The 19043-nt window shown below is 43.7% G+C and overlaps 2 protein-coding genes across 2 annotated transcripts; one reads left to right on the forward strand and one right to left on the reverse strand.

The window, feature by feature from the left end:
* Positions 1-33: 33 nt before the first annotated feature.
* skp2 (S-phase kinase-associated protein 2, E3 ubiquitin protein ligase) lies at positions 34-7503 on the reverse strand. The gene is made up of 10 exons (XM_042079701.1): positions 7365-7503; positions 6066-6307; positions 5593-5704; positions 5298-5441; positions 4779-4913; positions 4391-4489; positions 3740-3867; positions 2910-2961; positions 1854-1961; positions 34-1057 (listed from the first exon to the last, which is right to left on the reverse strand). The coding sequence occupies exons 1-10, from the start codon at positions 7376-7378 to the stop codon at positions 853-855; spliced, it is 1239 nt and encodes a 412-aa protein (XP_041935635.1). The 5' UTR covers positions 7379-7503; the 3' UTR covers positions 34-852.
* Positions 7504-7864: 361 nt separating this feature from the next.
* On the forward strand, positions 7865-18027 carry smarcb1b (SWI/SNF related, matrix associated, actin dependent regulator of chromatin, subfamily b, member 1b). The gene is made up of 9 exons (XM_042079703.1): positions 7865-8016; positions 8426-8537; positions 8669-8777; positions 10341-10478; positions 10861-10988; positions 12505-12671; positions 12987-13177; positions 15846-15977; positions 17405-18027. Exons 1-9 carry the CDS (start codon positions 7933-7935, stop codon positions 17442-17444), a joined length of 1101 nt encoding a protein of 366 aa, XP_041935637.1. The 5' UTR covers positions 7865-7932; the 3' UTR covers positions 17445-18027.
* The last annotated feature ends 1016 nt before the right edge of the window (positions 18028-19043 follow it).

The raw sequence follows: 19043 nt of genomic DNA on the forward strand, positions 1-19043 counted from the left end.
TTGCGTGTTCTGTCAGATATAAAACAAAAAAAATACACTAAGTAGAAAAACATTTATTTACATCAAGACATGAACAACTTCATGAATTCAACATACATCCATTTTTATAAAATTATTTCTAACAACCACCTCCAATGTAACTCGAGCACAACGTACTGTTCAGAGGTTAATTTATCAGATGAACCATGTTGCACACATCAGATGAACATATCCTATCAGCCAGGTATAGAGTGCGATCCAGCTGCATACTGGACATTTCATTTTGCCATCTTTTGAACAAACAGCACCTCGCTTCAGGAGTATTTTTTTTTTTTTGGACGCTTAATACTTCCCTGGGCAGTTGTGAACGCTTAAGCTCTTATAATACTTCCCTGGGTAGTTTTTACACGTAATACTTGCCTGAGTAGTATGTGAGCGGCAGCAGAGTTCTACATTAGAAAAGGCCATTTGAAACACGACTGCATGTTCACCAGCACACTGATTCTTGAGATTGTCGTACACACCAGGGCCCCAGAGCAGATAAAAATGTTAAAAGGCAGTAGTCAGGATGTGCCCACCAAAAATTTTATAATCGTTTTCCATGGTAACAACGATAAGGTAAAAGTTTTGGATATTTTGAACATATCCATTGAAACAAATCTACATACGGTAAAAATTAGACATGGTTAAGTCAACGTAAAGAAATTCTACCTGTCGACTCTAAAATTGATCTTGAATGACGGCTATCCAAATGAAACATTTGTACCATTGATAAAAATCCCTTTTCAGTCCTTGCTGGAACCTTAACTAGTTGGCCAAAGGTTTTGATCCATTTGGCAAACTCCCACCCTTGTCACCTTTGACCTGGATGTACTATAGCCTGTAAACCAGATGGCAGGGAAGCCCCCACATGGACACACTGCCGCCTCGGCTGGAGGGCGACGGCCTGGCTATGCTGGTGAAGCGCTGGGAGTTTAAGCGCAGTTTGGGCAGCTCCTTCATCAACACTGTCAGATGGGTGTCCTGCACCAGGCCAAACACCTCCAGCGTCTGCAGCTCTGGAAACCGCTCAAATTCCCTGCAGGGAGACACAGAAGCCGGGACAGACTGAGTGAATGGACGCACAGATGAGAGGCAGGCTTTCCTAAACTAACCCCTACATCCTTTGTAGGGGACCAACTCTGTTGGCACCGTCAGTTTATCAAGTGCCAACCTCCCAAACCAACCCCTGGGGACTGGAGGTGGGGAAGGGTCCACAAAGCCTTCAACAGCATCAATACGGTTTGAGCAAGCATGTGCAATAGCTTCCACCCCTGCATCTTAACTCTACCCGCCAGTTGTTTTCTAGCTGCATGGTTGTATTTGTGTCAGAGTAATTAAGATCATATGTGAAACATTTGCAGAAAAAAGCAGTAAAACTCCAAAACAACCGAAAAGGAGACCTTCATAAGAGAAGATGCATAGATCTACATGTTACAGCATATGGATGAAAATATACAGATGAAATGCACGTATGCACACACACGGTCGGTCAGCTTTGGAAAAAGGCCAAAGAAAAGTAAGGGGTGTGAGTATTTGTGTACTCACAGGAGAAAGGGTGTATGTGTGAGTGACAGGTGTAGGAGATTATTTGTGTGTACTCACAGGAGAAGGGGTTGGTGTGTGTGTTGGAGTGACAGGTGAATGAGAGTATTTGTGTGTGAGTGTGTGTGTGTGTGTGTGTGACAGGTGTACGAGAGTACTTGTGCGTACTCACAGGAGAAGGGGTGGGTGTGTGTGTGTGTGTGTGAGTGTGACGGGTGTATGAGAGTATGTGTGTGTGTGTGTGTGTGTGACTGGTGTATGAGAGTATGTATGTATGTATGAGTACTCACAGTAGGGCAGCTGGGTGGATCTGATAGCAGCGGCTCAGGCCAAGATGTCTGAGGGACGACAGCTGCTGCAGGATGGGGAAACTGTCTATCGTCACCAGGACGCTATCACTGCACCAACAAACATTATAAAACATGTTTATTATACACACACACCATATGCCCAACACAACACACACCATATTGCCCAACACCACAACACACACGTTTCCCATACGTTGCCTAATCTGTGGCAGGGCTCCACACAATAATGTTCTATGTTGTACTATTTAAATTAGATAAACTCCTTTCATTGAGCTGCGCTTTTTACACACACAGCCTTTTCCTGCCCGGCCCTGCTATCTCTTGTAACGGACCCGGCGCCCCTCCTCTGTACATTTAAGAAAACATTAACAATTGTTGAAGGGTTGTTGTTGGTACTGCATAGAAGACGATTAAATTGCTATTAAATCCACTTAGCATCGTGACCATGCATGTTTGTTCAAAACCGCTGCATTCAAGTTAACTCTGCTAAGGACTAATCACAACATAGTTTAGTCTCCCCAATTTACTAAGTTAAGTTATGCAATCAAGCAGTACCTCTAAGATAATGTTAGAATTGTTCGGATGTCGAGCTTAGCGTGCTTAGTTACAGCTGCTTGTCAATTTCGACTAGGTTACTCGTGCATGGCTCTGTTCATTTTATTGACGGACACTGAATGTTCTCCAAAACTGAAGTGTTTTCCAAGACTCAAAAGTGCTTGTCCCAAGGAGAAGTAGTATTTTACCCAACTACATAGAAAACATTATGAATTGCATCCATCCACAGATATCAGTAGCCTTTTAACAGTGTTAAAACTCCCTCACAAAAGTCCCTCCGCACAAACGTCTCAAAGTGACAGTCACTCAATTAGACCTACACACCAACAAGACAATCTTAAAATGACAGTAACTCAACTTAAACCTACACACCTACAATGTATAACGCCCACCCCCAGCTACCACTACAAATTTAATCCAATTCTGTGGGAAACACCACACACAGCTGAAAAAGTTTCCTTTCAGCCAATTCCTCCTCACCTGAGATCCAGATGGACAATACTGGGACATCTCTCCACCAGGCACCTCATGTCTGCATTAAAACAGGAAAATATTTTTTTAATACACAAAGCATTGTGCGTGTATCTTCCTGCACATACTGTACTTATATCCACATACTACCAGAGCTCCCCCTAAAACTCCAGTGTTTCCCATACATCGACTAATCTGTGGCGGGGCGCCACGAAATCCAGACCGGCCATCACACATTACTGTTCTATGTTGTACTATTTAAATTAAAGAGAAGATAAAATCCTTCCATTGAGCTGCGCTTTTTACACATGCAGCCTTTCCTTGCCCCGCTCTCTCTCGTAGCAAGCCCGCTGCCCCTCCTCTGCATCGAGACCATACGGTGCAAATTTGTTCAAAACTGCTGCATTAAAGTTAACTCTGCTATGGTCTTATCACAGCATAGTAGGCTACATCGAGGAGACTAAACTAAGTTAAGTTATGCAATTAAGCAGGACCTCAAAGCTAACGTTAGAATACTGTTTGGATGTCGAGTTTAGCATGCTTACTTAGAGCTGCTTGTGAATTTCGTTACTCATGCAGGGCTTATTTTATTGACTCTGACACTGAAAAGTGTTTTCCAAGATTCAAAAGTGCTTGTCCCAAGGAGAAGTACGAACCTTTATTTTAACCATGTAGAAAACGTAGTGTAGTGCTGCTGTAGTGTAGTGCTGCTGTAGTGTAGTGTAGTGCTGCTGTTGTGCTGTAGTTTAGCGTAGTGCTGCTGTAGTGTAATGTTTAATACTGAATGCTAGTTCATTGTTCGGAGTAGAAACCAGCATGGTGAGCTGTGATGTAGTTACCCTCCATGGTGAGGTTCTGTCGGTAGCCACTGATGTTAAGCTGTGAGATAGATGGAGTGACGTTGCTCACCACGGCCTTCACATGCTCGTTGCTGAAGTCACACCAGGACACGTTCAACTCAGTCAGCCTGCAGATGAAAGGGAAGGGTACGGTTTCATTAAATTCAGAGCCTGTAAAACCGGATTCCCCTAGCAGAGGCCTTCCAGTGCCTAACAATAGAAAATCTCAACACTAACGGCTCCCACACACAGCTGCGTTCCGTCAACGCATTCCAGTGGGTGTTCCCGACGGTAGCTATGCAAATGACTTGAAGTAAAACCGTAATGTGATTGGTTGGTGCCGTCCGTAGATTGGCTTGATTGGCCGGTGCCGTCTGTCGGTGCAGCAACAGCTGAACTCCTCAACGCGAGCAGCGGGAGAAACGCGACGCGACGGACCCACAATTCAGTTCGGCAACGGATCACGTGAGCCCATTTAAAGTGAATGGGATGCGTCTCCAGCAACGCGATGCACGCAGCTGTGTGTGGGAGCCGTTACTACACTCCTAATATAGGTAGGTCACTGCATTCTTAACTTAAACAGTAAAGAGCAAAAAGGTAGAATATATTGTGCAATCAGTAAAACTCAAATGTGGACGTGCTCAGTTTTACCGTGTGCAGGACTGGAGCATTTGGGCCAGTGTTTCAGAGGAGAATCCTGAACATCCACTCAGGTTGAGGCGCACCAGCTGTGGATTCTGTGCCAGAGATCTGAACAGCAGGAACAAACACCATCAACGCAGGAACAAACGCAGGAAGCCTTTTTAAGTAGAGAAGAGCTAACTGGCTGCAGCATGAAGGGCATGAGCAATGTGACTAGCAGGGACTACAGCACAATATGGAGTATTGAAATAGGAATATAATGTGTTATATTACACATTACTACACACAGAAACTGATGAAATTAGAAATTAGGTTTGCGACAGATAACACATACTAGAGGTAGTGCTAATACATGTGAGATCATTTGGTTTAAACAGGGTGCAAAGTTTCTACATACTGTAGAATGCCGTCTGAGAGAACAAGCCCCTCCAGACTGAGATTCTGTAGCTGTGTGCAGCGGGAAATAACGTCATAAACGACTTCAGGTGAGACGGTGCAGCCGGACAGGTCCAAGTGCTGAACCCGCAGTGGTCTGTGGGCAGAGGGATTCAAAGGTCACTCTTTAAAATAAATAACCTATTGATGTACAATATAATCACAATATGAAACTGTGACACAATAGGCTTGGACTAGGTAAACAAGCCTATGGGTTAGGTTAGTTCACTTTGTCTGTACACCTTGTATGAAAACTAAATCAGACTAGTAATTTTGTTTGGGATAAAATGTTTAAATGATGGTGTCTTCGATTTGCCATTAGTCATGCCATATCAAACAATCTCCCTAAACTCCTACACTACACACTCACACTACAAGTATCATAGACACTAGCTCTCAGAATGTTCTCTTTATGGGTAAAGCATGGTTCTCCAATAGAACTCACTCTATGTGTAAAGCATGGTTCTCCAATAGAACTTACTCTTTATGTGTAAAGCATGGTTCTCCAATAGAAGTGTGTGGGCATCGTAGTCTCAGGGCACCAGCAGACAGCACCTGACCGAGAGCGTTGCCAAGTCGCACCTTTCCCTCCAGATCCACGCTCTGCCAGAGGGACTCGTCAAACCTAGTGAACACCAACAACACACCTCCATCAGTGCACGGACACACAGAATCACTTAGGCCCATAGAGGAACTCTAGCATCCAGGGAACTTCAGACACGCATGAAATCCCAGTTGTGTCTTTTCAGTTGTGAAGTGTAGATGCGGTAACATACGAGAGTTGGTGCCAGCGCTTGCAGACCCTGGAGGTCCGGAGCAGATCCCGCAGCGAGAGGCAGGACAGGATCCTCAGAAGCAGCTCATCAGGTAAATGGTCCCAGCATACACCTACCATATTTGATAAAGATAAGAAATCAGAACCACAGTCATAACAGGATGAGACAGTTTCACAGGTCGCAATTCCATTTAGGTTTACATAAAAACACAGATCGTTTGGGGATTATGATAATTTGAGACAAATTTAGGTCCTGTGACATGCAGATAATCAAGACCACTCCTTCAGATGCATAGTCATTTCAGAAACTCGAGGTTATGTGTTATGTAATGTTATGTAATAACGGAAACCTGTTCTGAAACCAGAAAACTTGCAAGACAATTTGGTGAAAGTAGATTATGACCTACTTTTGAATCTTGTAATGAGTCCTCGCAAAGTATTATATAAACAGACAATACTGAAAGAGAGGCATACCTAGAGAATCTCTCCGCCTCCTGGGTCGTCTTGCCAAAATAAACACGTTTTCTTCGTTCTCCTTCCCCTTGTCTGTAACCCGCTGGTGTTTACGAGGTGGCGACCAGTTCTGAATGAGTTCTTGTGGAGTGTTTTCGGCATCGAGGCATGCAGCGTGGGGTCGTTTCGGGCGTTTACTTTTCTGTGAGGCTAGCAGGGAGCTCTCCAGCTTCTCGTTCAAGCAAGGGGGCTCTTGAAGGGGCCTAGAGAAAGATGATAACCCTCAGTCAAAGAATAACCAACACATCTGTAGAATGTCGTACCATTAAACGGCACGCCAACGCAATATGTGCAAACGCGCCCAGGCATGTGGCGTCTGCAATTGAGCGCCAAGCGGATTCCTCTTATCCTTCGGAATGTTCACTAAACTACATTTAAAGAGTTTCTGCAAAACAACCCCATCGTATGAACAATCTTTAAAACATCACGAATTAGTTATTGACAGATGTGAACCTGCAAAAATGTGAGTAAGTAGTAGACAATGTGGTTGGTGCGGAACATTAACATCTTGCTATGGCTATAATAAACAGACAAGTCTGCAGGCTTGGTGTGCTAGCGTTTGCCTTGCCGCCAAATGACATCTTATTGATTGACAAAGACGTGACGTGAAATGTAATAAAATTGATTATCTATAGACGTGCCCCTTGCGCAGATTTCACTTTTATATCCACTGCTTTGGACATCGTTTTGCTTTATGGGCACCAACTAACGTAAGACCGTGGTGCCCGCCATTATGCTAGGCAAACGAGCAGCTTAGCTCAAGAGATAGCACCATCTGATCGCGCCATAAACTAGTTACAAAGACCCACTTACGATATTAATCGAACATACTGTTTAGAAAAGGGAATATGGGAATAAGTATAAGTATAAACATGATACAAATTACATAAGAACAAATTGATTCCTTGCACAAGTTTGGCTTTGACTACCGACAAATTGAGCGCGCAAACGCCGATTCTATGGAACTCCTGTCTAACTGTAATATTTGTCCTTCGGAGTTTATTCCGACACGTGATCACAGATTATAATTTAGATGTGTCTGGTTTCAACCTCGACAAATAGCTATTTAACATCTTCTGCCACTAATATAGAATTTAATGGCTAACGTAGCTCTACCCTGGGACACTCTTGTGCGTCTCAATCTAGAACGTCATCTATTCCACACATTCAAATGTTCGACTAATCTAACCGCGTTGCTCATGCCCATAACCAAAAGACATATAGCTTCTACAGAAAGTCTTAAATTAAATTAAGTCATACCTTTCCATTGACATTTTAAAACGTATGAATATCCCCCAACTTCACAAGAGCAGCAGCAGCAGTATCACACTCTCGACTCTCAAGCGGGACGATTTAAACCTCCCGCACACTTCCGCTTCCTTCTTCTTCTACGATTAGGCGGGCTACGCTCTGCGCATGTAAACAACAATACAGAGACTAGTGCCCCCTGTTGGAAACTCTTGTGCAAGTTGAATCAGCGAAAATGTACCACATATCAACAGATACGTTTAGGTGTAACATGTTTATGTAGACGGCAAGACACCAGACAACATAGTATGGTATAGTAAAATACAAGATTTACATTTGGCCATATCAAAATGTTCGCCATAAATCAAGCATTTCTGAGGAGGAAAGTGGAGAGGAAATTATAGTACTAGAATCGCTGTTTTCCTCCACAACAGCAGACGTCAGTAACGGGCTTAACATTTAGAGCTACCCTACCCTGCAGGAAAGTCAAACGAAGAAGAAGAACAAAGCGAGCGATTGCGCAGACGCAGTAGGCTAGTTTCTGGTTACTGTCTATGGTTGCAACAAGCTAACGGCAAAGATGGCGCTAAGTAAAACCTTTGGTCAAAAGCCGATAAAATTTCAACTCGAGCAAGATGGAGATTTCTATATGGTTGGATCAGAGGTATACACAATTGAATCAACTTTATGCTCATTTGTTCGTATGGAATCATAATGAACATAAAAAGAAATGCGTTATATAAATGCCCGCTAGCATTTCCCACTAGCTAGCTCTTTGTTTCTTAATTGCTTACAGTTCACACTATGCGTTTTTAAAGCATGAATGAATATTTTGTCAGCTTCTTGTCGTGGGTGCATATAGACCTAATTTAATTTAATTCCGCTCAGTTTAAAATGACCTCTTCAACATATTAAAGGATGCTTTTCCAAACAGGCCTGTTACTGAATGAAGCCAGCTAGTGGTAGCTAGCTAACGTGAGCTAACAGATGACAGCAACACAACGTAATCTGAAACTTTACTGGACGCTAGCGGGAGTTTACTGGTGTTCTAAAGGCTTGCTTACTGCTTACAGGTTGGAAACTACTTACGCATGTTTAGAGGGTCCTTATATAAAAGGTACCCATCATTGTGGAGAAGGCTCGCTTCTGTCGAGGAGCGAAAGAAAATAGTTGCCTCATCACATGGTAAGCGAATGTTTACGTAGTCTCATTTTCTATGGGAATACATCACATTTCTTATGGACCCTTACGTTTCATCTGTCAGGTCAGTATTATTCTGTGTTAGTTTGATGTTGCTAATGGATATACACCTTTAGCCACCAGCGTGACTCTGCTGAAGGCCTCGGAGTGTGAGGAGATCTTTGAAGGCAACGATGAGAAATATAAAGCTGTGTCAATTAGCACGGAGCCTCCTGCCTATCTCAGGTAACGCTGGGTGGAAAACGAAAGTAAAGTAGCCAACTGTTAAGCAATATTTATTTATGGACCCTTTCAAGAGAGTTCCATTATCAGCATCATAGTTGGCCCCACAAGACTTCCTTTTGAACATTCCATATGTTATCTTAATGCAGAGGAAGTAGATTGGGGCCCAAATAGAACGTTCAAGCATTGTTTTTGTTTTTATTGTTGAAAGGGTCTACAAGTGACACCGATGGAATGAATATAATGTCAGTAATGTACAGTGCATATGGAAATTATTGACATTTGACAGCCTTTACTTTTCTACACATTTCGGCATGTTACAGCCTTATTCCAAAATGGATTCAATTCGTTTTTTCCCCTCAAAATTCTACGCACAATACCCTATAATGACGACATGAAAAACTTTTTTAAAAATGTTTGCAAATTTATTAGAGATAAAGAACGAAAATATAAGTATTCACAGCCTTTGCTCAATACTTTGTTGTGGCAGCAATTACAGACTCAAGTCTTTTGGAATATGATGCCACAAGCTTGGCACACCTATCTTTGGCCAGTTTCGCCCATTACTCTTTGCACAGCCTCGGTATCGGCATCGGTGCACAGCCATTTTCAGATCCCTCCAGAGATGTTCAATTGGATTCAAGTCTGGGCTCTGACTGGGCCACTGTAGGATATTCACAGAGTTATCCTGAAGCCACTCCTTTGATATCTTGGCTATGTGCTTACTGCTTAGGGTCATTGTCCTGTTGAAAGCTGAACCGTCACCCCAATCTGAGGTCAAGAGTGCTCTGGAGCAGGTTTTCTTCCAGGATGTCTCTGTACATTGCTGCATTCATCTTTCCCTCAATCCTGGCTAGTCTCCCAGTCCCTGTCGCTGAAAAACATCCCCACAGCATGATGCTGCCACCTCCATGCATCACTGTAGGGATGGTATTGGCCAAGTGGTGAGCGGTGCCTGGTTTCCTCCAAACATAACACTTGCCATTCACGCCAAAGAGTGATCTTTGTCTCATCAAACCAGAGAATTTTGTTTCTCATGGTCTGAGAGTCTTTCAGGTGCCTTTTGGCAAACTCCAGGTGGGCTGACATGTGCCTGTTACTAAGGAGTGACTTCCATCTGGCCACTCTACCATACAGGCCTGATTGGTGCAGTAGCGATGGTCATCCTTCTGGAAAGTTATCCTCTCTCCACAGAGGTACCCTGGAGCTCTGTCAGAGTGACCATCGGGTTATTGGTAATTGGGACGGCCAGCTCTAGTCTTGGTGGTTCCAAACTTCTTACATTTATGGATGATGGTCTGTGCTCATTGGGACCTTTAAAGCAGCATTATAATTTAATCCATTGTGGAATAAGGCTGTAACATAACAAAATGTGGAAAAAATTAAGCGCTGTGAATACTTTCCGTATGCACTGTAAATACACCTGTACCTAGTTACCTCAGTGTACATCAGACATTATTGCATATAGCATTATATGCAGCACAGCTGCAAAAAGGTCAGCGAGAGAGCATTTCTATTGCATGTAGTTAATCTTATTAACACGTTGTCTATCCTCACTTCCTGCAGGGAACAGAAGGCCAAGCGAAATAGCCAGTGGGTGCCCACCCTCCCCAACAGCTCCCACCACCTGGACGCTGTGCCCTGCTCCACCGCCATCAACCGCAACCGCCTGGGCAGAGACAAGAAAAGGACTTTCCCTCTATGGTAACTAGAGAGGTCTAACTTTTTTTGGTGGTGTTGATAAAAAATTCTGTACTCTATCAAAACTTCTCCACATTAGTGTTTAATCTTCCTGTAAAGACCATACGCAATATGCCTATTTTATTTATAACAAATATTCCATATATTTCCAAATATTATGTTAATATTATGTTAAATATTACATGGAATTCCTGGTGGTGTAAGGGACTTCCCATTTCGTTGCAGTTTAATTTTGAGGTGAAAAATAGATTTCCATTAGCCTAGAGCAGTCAGAAATCCACAACATGATCCAGCCGTAATCCATGAGAACTGTTCTCTCTCTCTACATCTTTGATGACCATGATCCTGCCATAATCCATGAGAACTGTTCTCTCTCTCTCTGCAGCTTTGATGACCATGATCCAGCCGTAATCCATGAGAACGCCTCCCAACCCGAAGTTTTGGTTCCCATCCGGCTTGATATGGAGATTGATGGGCAGAAACTGCGGGATGCTTTCACTTGGAACATGAATGGTAATCATGATTTCTGACCGTAATTTATAAAGTAGGACATCACTATACACCGGGATGATCTGAGAAGCAGCCATTTGCCATTTTCAGTTGTTTAACTGTCATTTGTCCTGTACGATGGTATTAATGGCATAAGCCAGAGATCTCAGTAGTGATGGACTTTGGTACTGAATATAATTCCCTTTCAAAAGGATGCAACTCTTCCAAGGATTCCTCTCCTAGCACTTCTGACAACCTGGCACACCTTACCATGCCCTTCCCTCCTCTACCGTCTCCTCCTACCACACTGTAATGTAGGCACTTCTATCCTCTAGTACTAGTGTTGAAAGATGCAGTGGTAATTCACCCTTCGCTAAGGCCCGCCCTTCTTAGTTACTGTTGCTATGCCTGGCAAGCTTTAGCACCCTGCACGTCTATCACATAGGTGGAGAACCGGGACTTTTCAATGAAATGTCATTTACAAAGACATCGTACCACACTGAAAGCTAATATTTTGTCACTAGCAACTTACATTTGTCCTCTGTCAAATACAGTTGTAATTTCAGCTCTGAACAGAACCTTATATTTATAACCTAGTTATTTAAGCAGAAGTCGAATGTGCGTTTTGTTTCATTCGTCTCTCCTGGCCAGAATGAATGGAACAGGCATGGGGGACGAAAGAAACATACCATTTAAGCTATGTACTTCCCACAACTTCAGTATTTGAATGGTATTTGAATGGTATTTGAATGGAACATATCATGAATGGTACTTCAAATAGGTGTTATTTTAAATAGATTGCTGATGGGCTATACATCTTGGTGAACGTCTGTTAACAACTTCTTCATCATGAAGCGTGTATTTCGCGGTTATGGAAATATCATGCAATATGCTATTTTTTTATAGTTAGAACAATATGTGTTTCCAATTATATCATGTTTCTATAGTGTAACATGTTATTTCACTGTGTCTACGTGGGTTAGGGCACCACACATCCAAATAAGTGCCCTTCATACCCACAGGCCTTCAGTCTCCACAGGTTAACATGGCAGAACTCGAAAAGCTTGCCAGACCTCCCGTGCCTAGTGACGGGTTGCTAAGCCACGATTGGCCTGTGGCGGTTTTTGGGTGTGGCTTAGGCGAAGGGTCAATTCATAACTAAAGTCTGCACTGTAGCTTAAATATTATTCTATTGCTCTAAGTCGCTTTGGATAAAAGTATCTACCAAATGAATAGATGCAGTGCAAATGTACTCTAGGGATCAGATCGTCAGCCGGACATGTGCACATGAATGAATGTAACACTGAAATCTTGTGTCTGAAAATATATCTTTATTGATTTTTCAACTGTCCCATGCCCAATGCCCCCCCTGCTTCTCTTTCCCTCTGTTCTTCTCTCTCTCTTTCCCTGTCTGTTTTGTTTTTCTCTCTCTCCCTCTGTTTCTCTCTCTCTCTCTCTCTCTCTCTCTCTCTCTCTGTCTGTCTGTCTCACTCACTCTCTTTGTTTTTCTCTCTTTCACTGTTCTCTTCACTCCTTTCAGAGAAGCTCATGACCCCAGAGATGTTTGCGGAGATCCTGTGTGATGACTTGGACCTGAACCCCTTGACCTTTGTTCCTGCTATCGCCTCTGCCATCCGCCAGCAGATGGAGTCTTACCCCACTGACAGCCTGTTGGAGGAGCAGACGGACCAGAGGGTCATCATCAAGGTGGGTGTGGGGAGCGGGTCGGGGGGTAGAGATGTCAAGACTGGGGAATGTTTGTCTAACTTTGATTGTATAAAACGTGTGTGTGACTAAACTACAAGATGTAGGTTTGTGTGACCAGTTTTGTTTTCTTTCTGTATGCCTGTCTGTGTATGAGTACTCGCAGAAATGAGTGGTTGCTTAGCGACATTATGTGTAGGGGGCAGCGTGTTTGATTTTCTTGTGTTGGGCTTTACAGATTGACTATTAGAGAGTGGCTGACTGGCTGATTTCTTGTTTTAACTGTGTGTGTGTGTGTGTGTGTGTGTGTGTGTGCAGCTCAACATCCATGTTGGGAACATCTCCCTGGTGGACCAGTTTGAGTGGGACATGTGTGAGCAGGAGAATTCCCCTGAGCAGTTTGCACTGAAGCTGTGTTCTGAGCTGGGCCTGGGCGGAGAGTTTGTCACCACCATCGCCTACAGCATCAGAGGACAACTGAGCTGGCACCAGAGGACGTACGCCTTCAGGTAAAACTCACACACACACACACACTCACTCTCTCTTGGGTACACACTTCGCACCTACACCGACATACTCAGAAGTGCTCTAATTTCTAGAACTGGGCGCAGACAGGATTAATTCACTTCATTTTTTTAGAAGTACTTGCACACACACCAATACACACAAGCACACAAGGGACACACTCCTGTTTATACAGGTGCTCCTCCTCCCGGTGTATTGCCATGGCGGCGCACACACTAAAGCACTTAGCCTCTTGGGCTTGCGTTGGCAGCTAGCGATAGCTTGGAGCCAACAGGACACGAGCAGGGGATGGAGGCATTTAGGCTGTCAGTCAGCGAGCTGTCACTCAGGCGGTCTTAACATGGCTCCGTTTAATTAAATCCAGACTGCACACACACACAAAGAGCCACTCGTGCCTCTCTCTGTAGAACATCTGATCCTAAACAGATTGTTACATGATTTATTGTTAAAACTGTGCTGACTCCCTTGAGCATGCAGATATGGAGAAGTTTTATTTATGCTTCTTATATTTATTTACCATTTTAAAGTATGAACGCAGTGGGTGATCATGGGTGATGACTCCAGTGCCTTTATTTGGAAATGAGTTTCTTGAATCCATAGACTATAGCCATATAAAGCCTGTGGTGCTGGTCCCTGAGGGACTACGCATACCCACCAAGTGGATGAAAGAGCAGTTTATGCTTAGCATACAGATTCACAGATCATGCCAGAATGTAGCATTGTGTGAATGTGCATGTGTGTGGTTTCTGTAGATAACATGGACAAGATTATTTGATTAACAGAGTTTCTTCAGTCATGTGCGTGTGTCTGGTGACGTCGTGGTTTTGTGGCGTTTTTTTTTTTTCTCAGTCTGTGATCCTTGTCTTGCCTGACCCCAGTAATAGCCAGATTTCTAGGGGCCTTAGACAGCGTTCAGTATGAGATGTGTGTAATAGTGACTTGGCACGCTCGATGGTGTTTTATGCCCCCAACGTCGTCTTCCAGGCAGCGCTGCCACCGCTGACTTAAAGGCACCTAATCCCAAACCCAACCCTAATCCTAACCTTAACCCATGCCTAACCCTAGTGCCTTCCAGGCAGCGCTGCCGCCGCTGACTTAAAGGCACCTAATCCCAAACCTAACCCCAACCCTAATCCTAACCTTAACCCATGCGCTGCCTTGAAGACAACGTTGGGGGCATAAAATACCAAGAAACACTTGGCTGTGAAACAAATTGGCCTTCTGAGTGTCCTTGACACAAACAGAGAGGAAGAGAGACCACATCCTGTTTACAGGAAGAAACCTCTACAGATATATTCAGAGTTTTTCTGTGTGAGAGATTGACCAGCTGTTCACATCCATCCCGTGGTTGGTGGTGTAACATAGGGTTACAGTGATACAGTACAAGGCTGATGCCTCATGAATGGTCTTCTCTCCCTGAATTCAGTCAGAATTTTTTGTCACTTCCTTCTCATCGCATGTCTCCTGTCTGGTGTCATTGAGGAAATGTTTCCAGTGATTCATATGACTGTATTCATATGACTTCATGAAATACAGTGTTTCCCATACATTGACTTATTTGTGGCGGCCCACTACAATATCAACATTGACCACCACACAATGATTTTCCAAGTTGTACTAAATTGTGCTTAAATCTGGTTAGCATCATAACCACGCTGTGCTAATTTGTTAAAAACTGTTGTATTCAAGTTAATTCTGCAAACCAACCACCACAGATGTGTGGGAAACACTGAAACACTTTTTGTGTCATGATCTGCCCTATTCGGTTATTAAGTCATAATGCAATAATGGGCTGATAATACTCTCTCCGGGTCCAACGTCTTTTTAGAGCAGCTCCTTTTTTCCTCCATAGATAGTAAAATAATAAAAGAAATTCCGCTATTCAGAGTAACCTTTAACAAAAAATGCCATCCTACTACTTACTTGTTGCAACCTAATACAATCCTATTTTTCGCGGAAGCCTGGACATTACCCTTGATTGCATCATCTGGCTGCACAGCTACAGTAATTACTCTGTTAAAGTTAAGCGATTTTGGGATACCCTCACTAAAATGGAGGTTATGGTGACAAGGTTTACAAGTTGCAAAAACCTGCTGGCTGCAGTAGTAAACGTTTTTGACGAAAAAGCTGTTGGGCCCGTGACGTCGGAGTTAACAACCGGATAGGCTCATTTCTTGTTTTAAAATGCTGTACATCATAGATATTGGCAAGTTTAAAAAAATGCTGTAAATGAAAGACCAGGTGTATTGTTAAGAGTGATCAAATGAAGCATTGCTTGTCAGTGTACAAGAGAGTTAAGAACAGCTCAGTTCTGGCCCCAGTATTTTGAATGAGTTTTGCTCATTAGAAGAAAAACAGTATGCTGTTGACAAAGATATGAATGTGTAATGATTATTATGGCCACCTTACACCAAACAACAAGATTGTTGAACGATTGAAGTCTTTTAACTAATTGACTTCACTTTTTGAACTAAATTAGGGGGTAAAAATGGAACTTATTCACAATATTCAAATTTTGCGACCCACCTGTAGTCTGTCCTTGTGCCTCTATGCCACAACACAATCCTTTGAGACTGCTCCACAGTAAAGTGTCTTTGTGATGATATGGTGGTTTCATCCTTGCCTGATTGATGTGGCGTCCTGTACTTGCAGTGAGAACCCCCTGCCCACGGTGGAGATCGCGATCAGGAACACGGGAGACGCTGACCAGTGGTGCCCCCTGCTGGAGACCCTCACGGACGCAGAGATGGAGAAGAAGATCCGGGACCAGGACAGAAACACCAGGTGAGAGAACAGGGGAGAGTGGAGGAGAAAGCGCCCAGCCACCCAGCCAGGAGGCAGATGAGGTGGAGGGAAAGAACGAATAGCTTGGAGAGCTCTTAATACTTTCATGCCAGATGAATAGAACGGACATGGCAGAAAGAGATGGCAAATGACAAAACGCAAGGGATGACTGCCCAAGCCTGAACCCCATGCTTCAGTTAGCAACCCCATTTTCCATCTGCGGAAAATCCCTGGAGGGATTGAGCATAAAATGTCCTGGCACACACATGGCAACTATTGAATTCTAAAATATACTAGCTCTTCATAATCTTTAGCTTCCTTTTATTTGACAGGGTGAAGTATATCAGAGGATAGATAGATAGATAAACTGGCACCAAGTGATTTCCCGCACTAGCTGTTATCCGTGTCTTATCCATGCGTTCTCCATGCGTTCTCCATGTGTTCTCCATGTGCATAAGCCTTCTTTTCCGGATCTTGCTGATGTAGCAGTAAAATATTCTAATACAACCACTTATAGACCAATAACCCCGTTACAGTGTGAACTACAAGCCTCACACATAAATGAGATCTTAGAATTAAGATGACAGGAAAATGATAGTCCCTAATGACAATTGATCTCTTGTATGGAGTGGAAGCCTTGAAAGACAATATCTCAGCAGAGACACAATTCCATAACCTGATTTTGAGGGAGATTGATTATTTCACCTCTTGTGAGATGACATTATAGACCCTTTCAAGAGAGTTCCATTATCAGCATCTTATCACCCGGAGAGAAGAAATACTCTTTTCTGATTGGCTGGTGGGGTGGCTATTAATTCTGAATAACAGGACACCGTTCCATATTAATGCTTATGAATGGTAACTATAACAACCATAGTAGGACTACGGTTGCAGGCTTTGCAACAATGGAATCAACTGTAAACAAGCTATCGCTGGCCAATGGAATGTGTACAACAAGCTGAACTTGAGCTTCTTTTTAAACGAAACCGCGTGTTTCCTTTGCTTTACAGTGGCAACCGGGTGATAAGTGGGATAACGGCCTTCGAGGTCTGTCCAGTTATACGGAATTAATGGACTCGGGCGGAGGCAACTCCGTTGCGCGTCGTGGAGTTTTTTGCCACTCGCCCTCGTCCATTAATTCCGTATAACAGGACACCTCGGCGGCCGTTATCTCTTACATAGTTGGCCCCACAAGACTTCCTTTTTAACATTCCATATGTTATCTTAATGCAGAGGAAGTAGATCGGGAACCAAATAGAATGTTCAAGCATTGTTTTTGTTTTTATTGTTGAAAGGGTCTATAATACACACCACTCTAACACTTCACATAAGTGGTGTGAAAGGTAAGTGCTTATTTGTGTTGGATGATTTTCAACTGGCTTCCAGAGCAATTACTTACGCGTGTGTGATTGTGTTTGCCCCTTCAGACGCATGCGGCGACTTGCCAACACCGCTCCAGCCTGGTAGAGGACCAAGGCCTGATTGACGTGTTGCCAGCTCACTCCTGATTGGCTGAACCTCCTACAGCTCTTGGACACCCCCCCCCCCCCCCCATACCCCCCCACATTCCACATTCCGCACGCGTCCGCTTGACTATGGCATCCACAGCACTGATCTGGGCTCAGCCAGGCAGGACGCTGCACCTCACCCGAACTCTGTAGTGTAGGCCAACGAGCCTTAGACAAGTCGTAGACCCCCGGGATCTAAAAGAACCTCAAGGAGCTCAGTCCAGTCGCACCTGCCTCCCTACCGATCCGTTCCAGCATCCCTTCCACCAGTTTCGGGCACAGCGGAATGTACTGGCCGATTGAGCTCCTCTTCGCAGATCCATTTTAGCAAGCAGCTATCTCTGGACGCTCAGATATTACTGGGCTTTTTGAAAAGTAAAGGTGGTGCTCAGCATATTTCTTTCTCGTGAATGACATGGCTCTTTTTTTTTTTTAAGTGTGAAATTGAGTCTGTTACTAATAAACATTGCTTATGTTTTTTTGTTTTTTGTTATGTTTTCAAAATTTGTCTTGTGTTGATTCATTAAATGATTTGAAATGAAGGAGTAGGTTGATTTGTGATGTTAAGATGCGTTGGTTGGCAACTGCTTTAGGCCTGCGTGAGGAATGTAGCCCATAACTAATTTACCTCCACTGTTCCATCTCATTAGCAACTGCTTATGTGCCACAGAGCTCCTGAACACACCGGTTCCCTCTCCCCCAGAGGGGAAAGTCCATTTGAAACCCAAGATGCTGCATCTTTCAGTGGTTTGTGGTTCAAAGTCACAAGCACCCCACTGATAACCACCAAGAGATCTAAAGGCCCACAAGCTCCTGAAGCAATCTGTTATAAAGCACCTAATTAGTGGTATTTACGGTGCATGAAGGAAATAAATTTTGCACCAGGCGCTAGTCCTCCTTGGCGAGGCATACTTATTGTAAACTTTGGTAGGCTGACATCTATATTGTGTTTGTCTTGGATGGAAAACTTTGTTTTAAATAAATCCTTGAGATACATATAGAAACATTTACACTGAGGAGCTTAACAGACTCTGTAACAGGGGTGTATAGCGTGGGGTGGGGGGAACAAAAACAAAAGAGCCATAACATTTTTAAGTGAAAGCGAGCAGCCAAAGCCTGACATGCCTGCGGTCATCGGGGTCAAGTGCAGAAGGAGCCTGTCGGGAACTAGACCAGCGCTGACTTGTCTTCCCTTGTAGGCGGGCGTCCACGTGATGTGCAACCACACATCATCTTCCCCTCCGTACTGGCGGAGGGCACGCACAGGGTACCCTGAAAGATCACTGGTGCTTTTTGTCTGGAAGTCTCAGCTAGCAGAGGCTTTGCCTCACTTTGATTAATAATGGCGAGAGACACCTTGGGCAGTGCATAACTATCGCTTCATGTACTGCATAAACACTGCTTCGCAATATAATGCTGTAACCCTTAATCATTTGTTAGTATGTGTGACATGTTTAGATTGAACAAGTGAATTGGGAAAAGCACTGAAGGCAATGCAAGGGCTATCATTTATGGAAGGGATTCATTCCACCTTTTCAAGGGACTGTTTCCTGGAAGC

The sequence above is a fragment of the Alosa sapidissima genome, chromosome 23 (genome assembly GCF_018492685.1).
Source record: "Alosa sapidissima isolate fAloSap1 chromosome 23, fAloSap1.pri, whole genome shotgun sequence".
In the NCBI taxonomy this organism is placed as follows: domain Eukaryota; kingdom Metazoa; phylum Chordata; class Actinopteri; order Clupeiformes; family Clupeidae; genus Alosa; species Alosa sapidissima.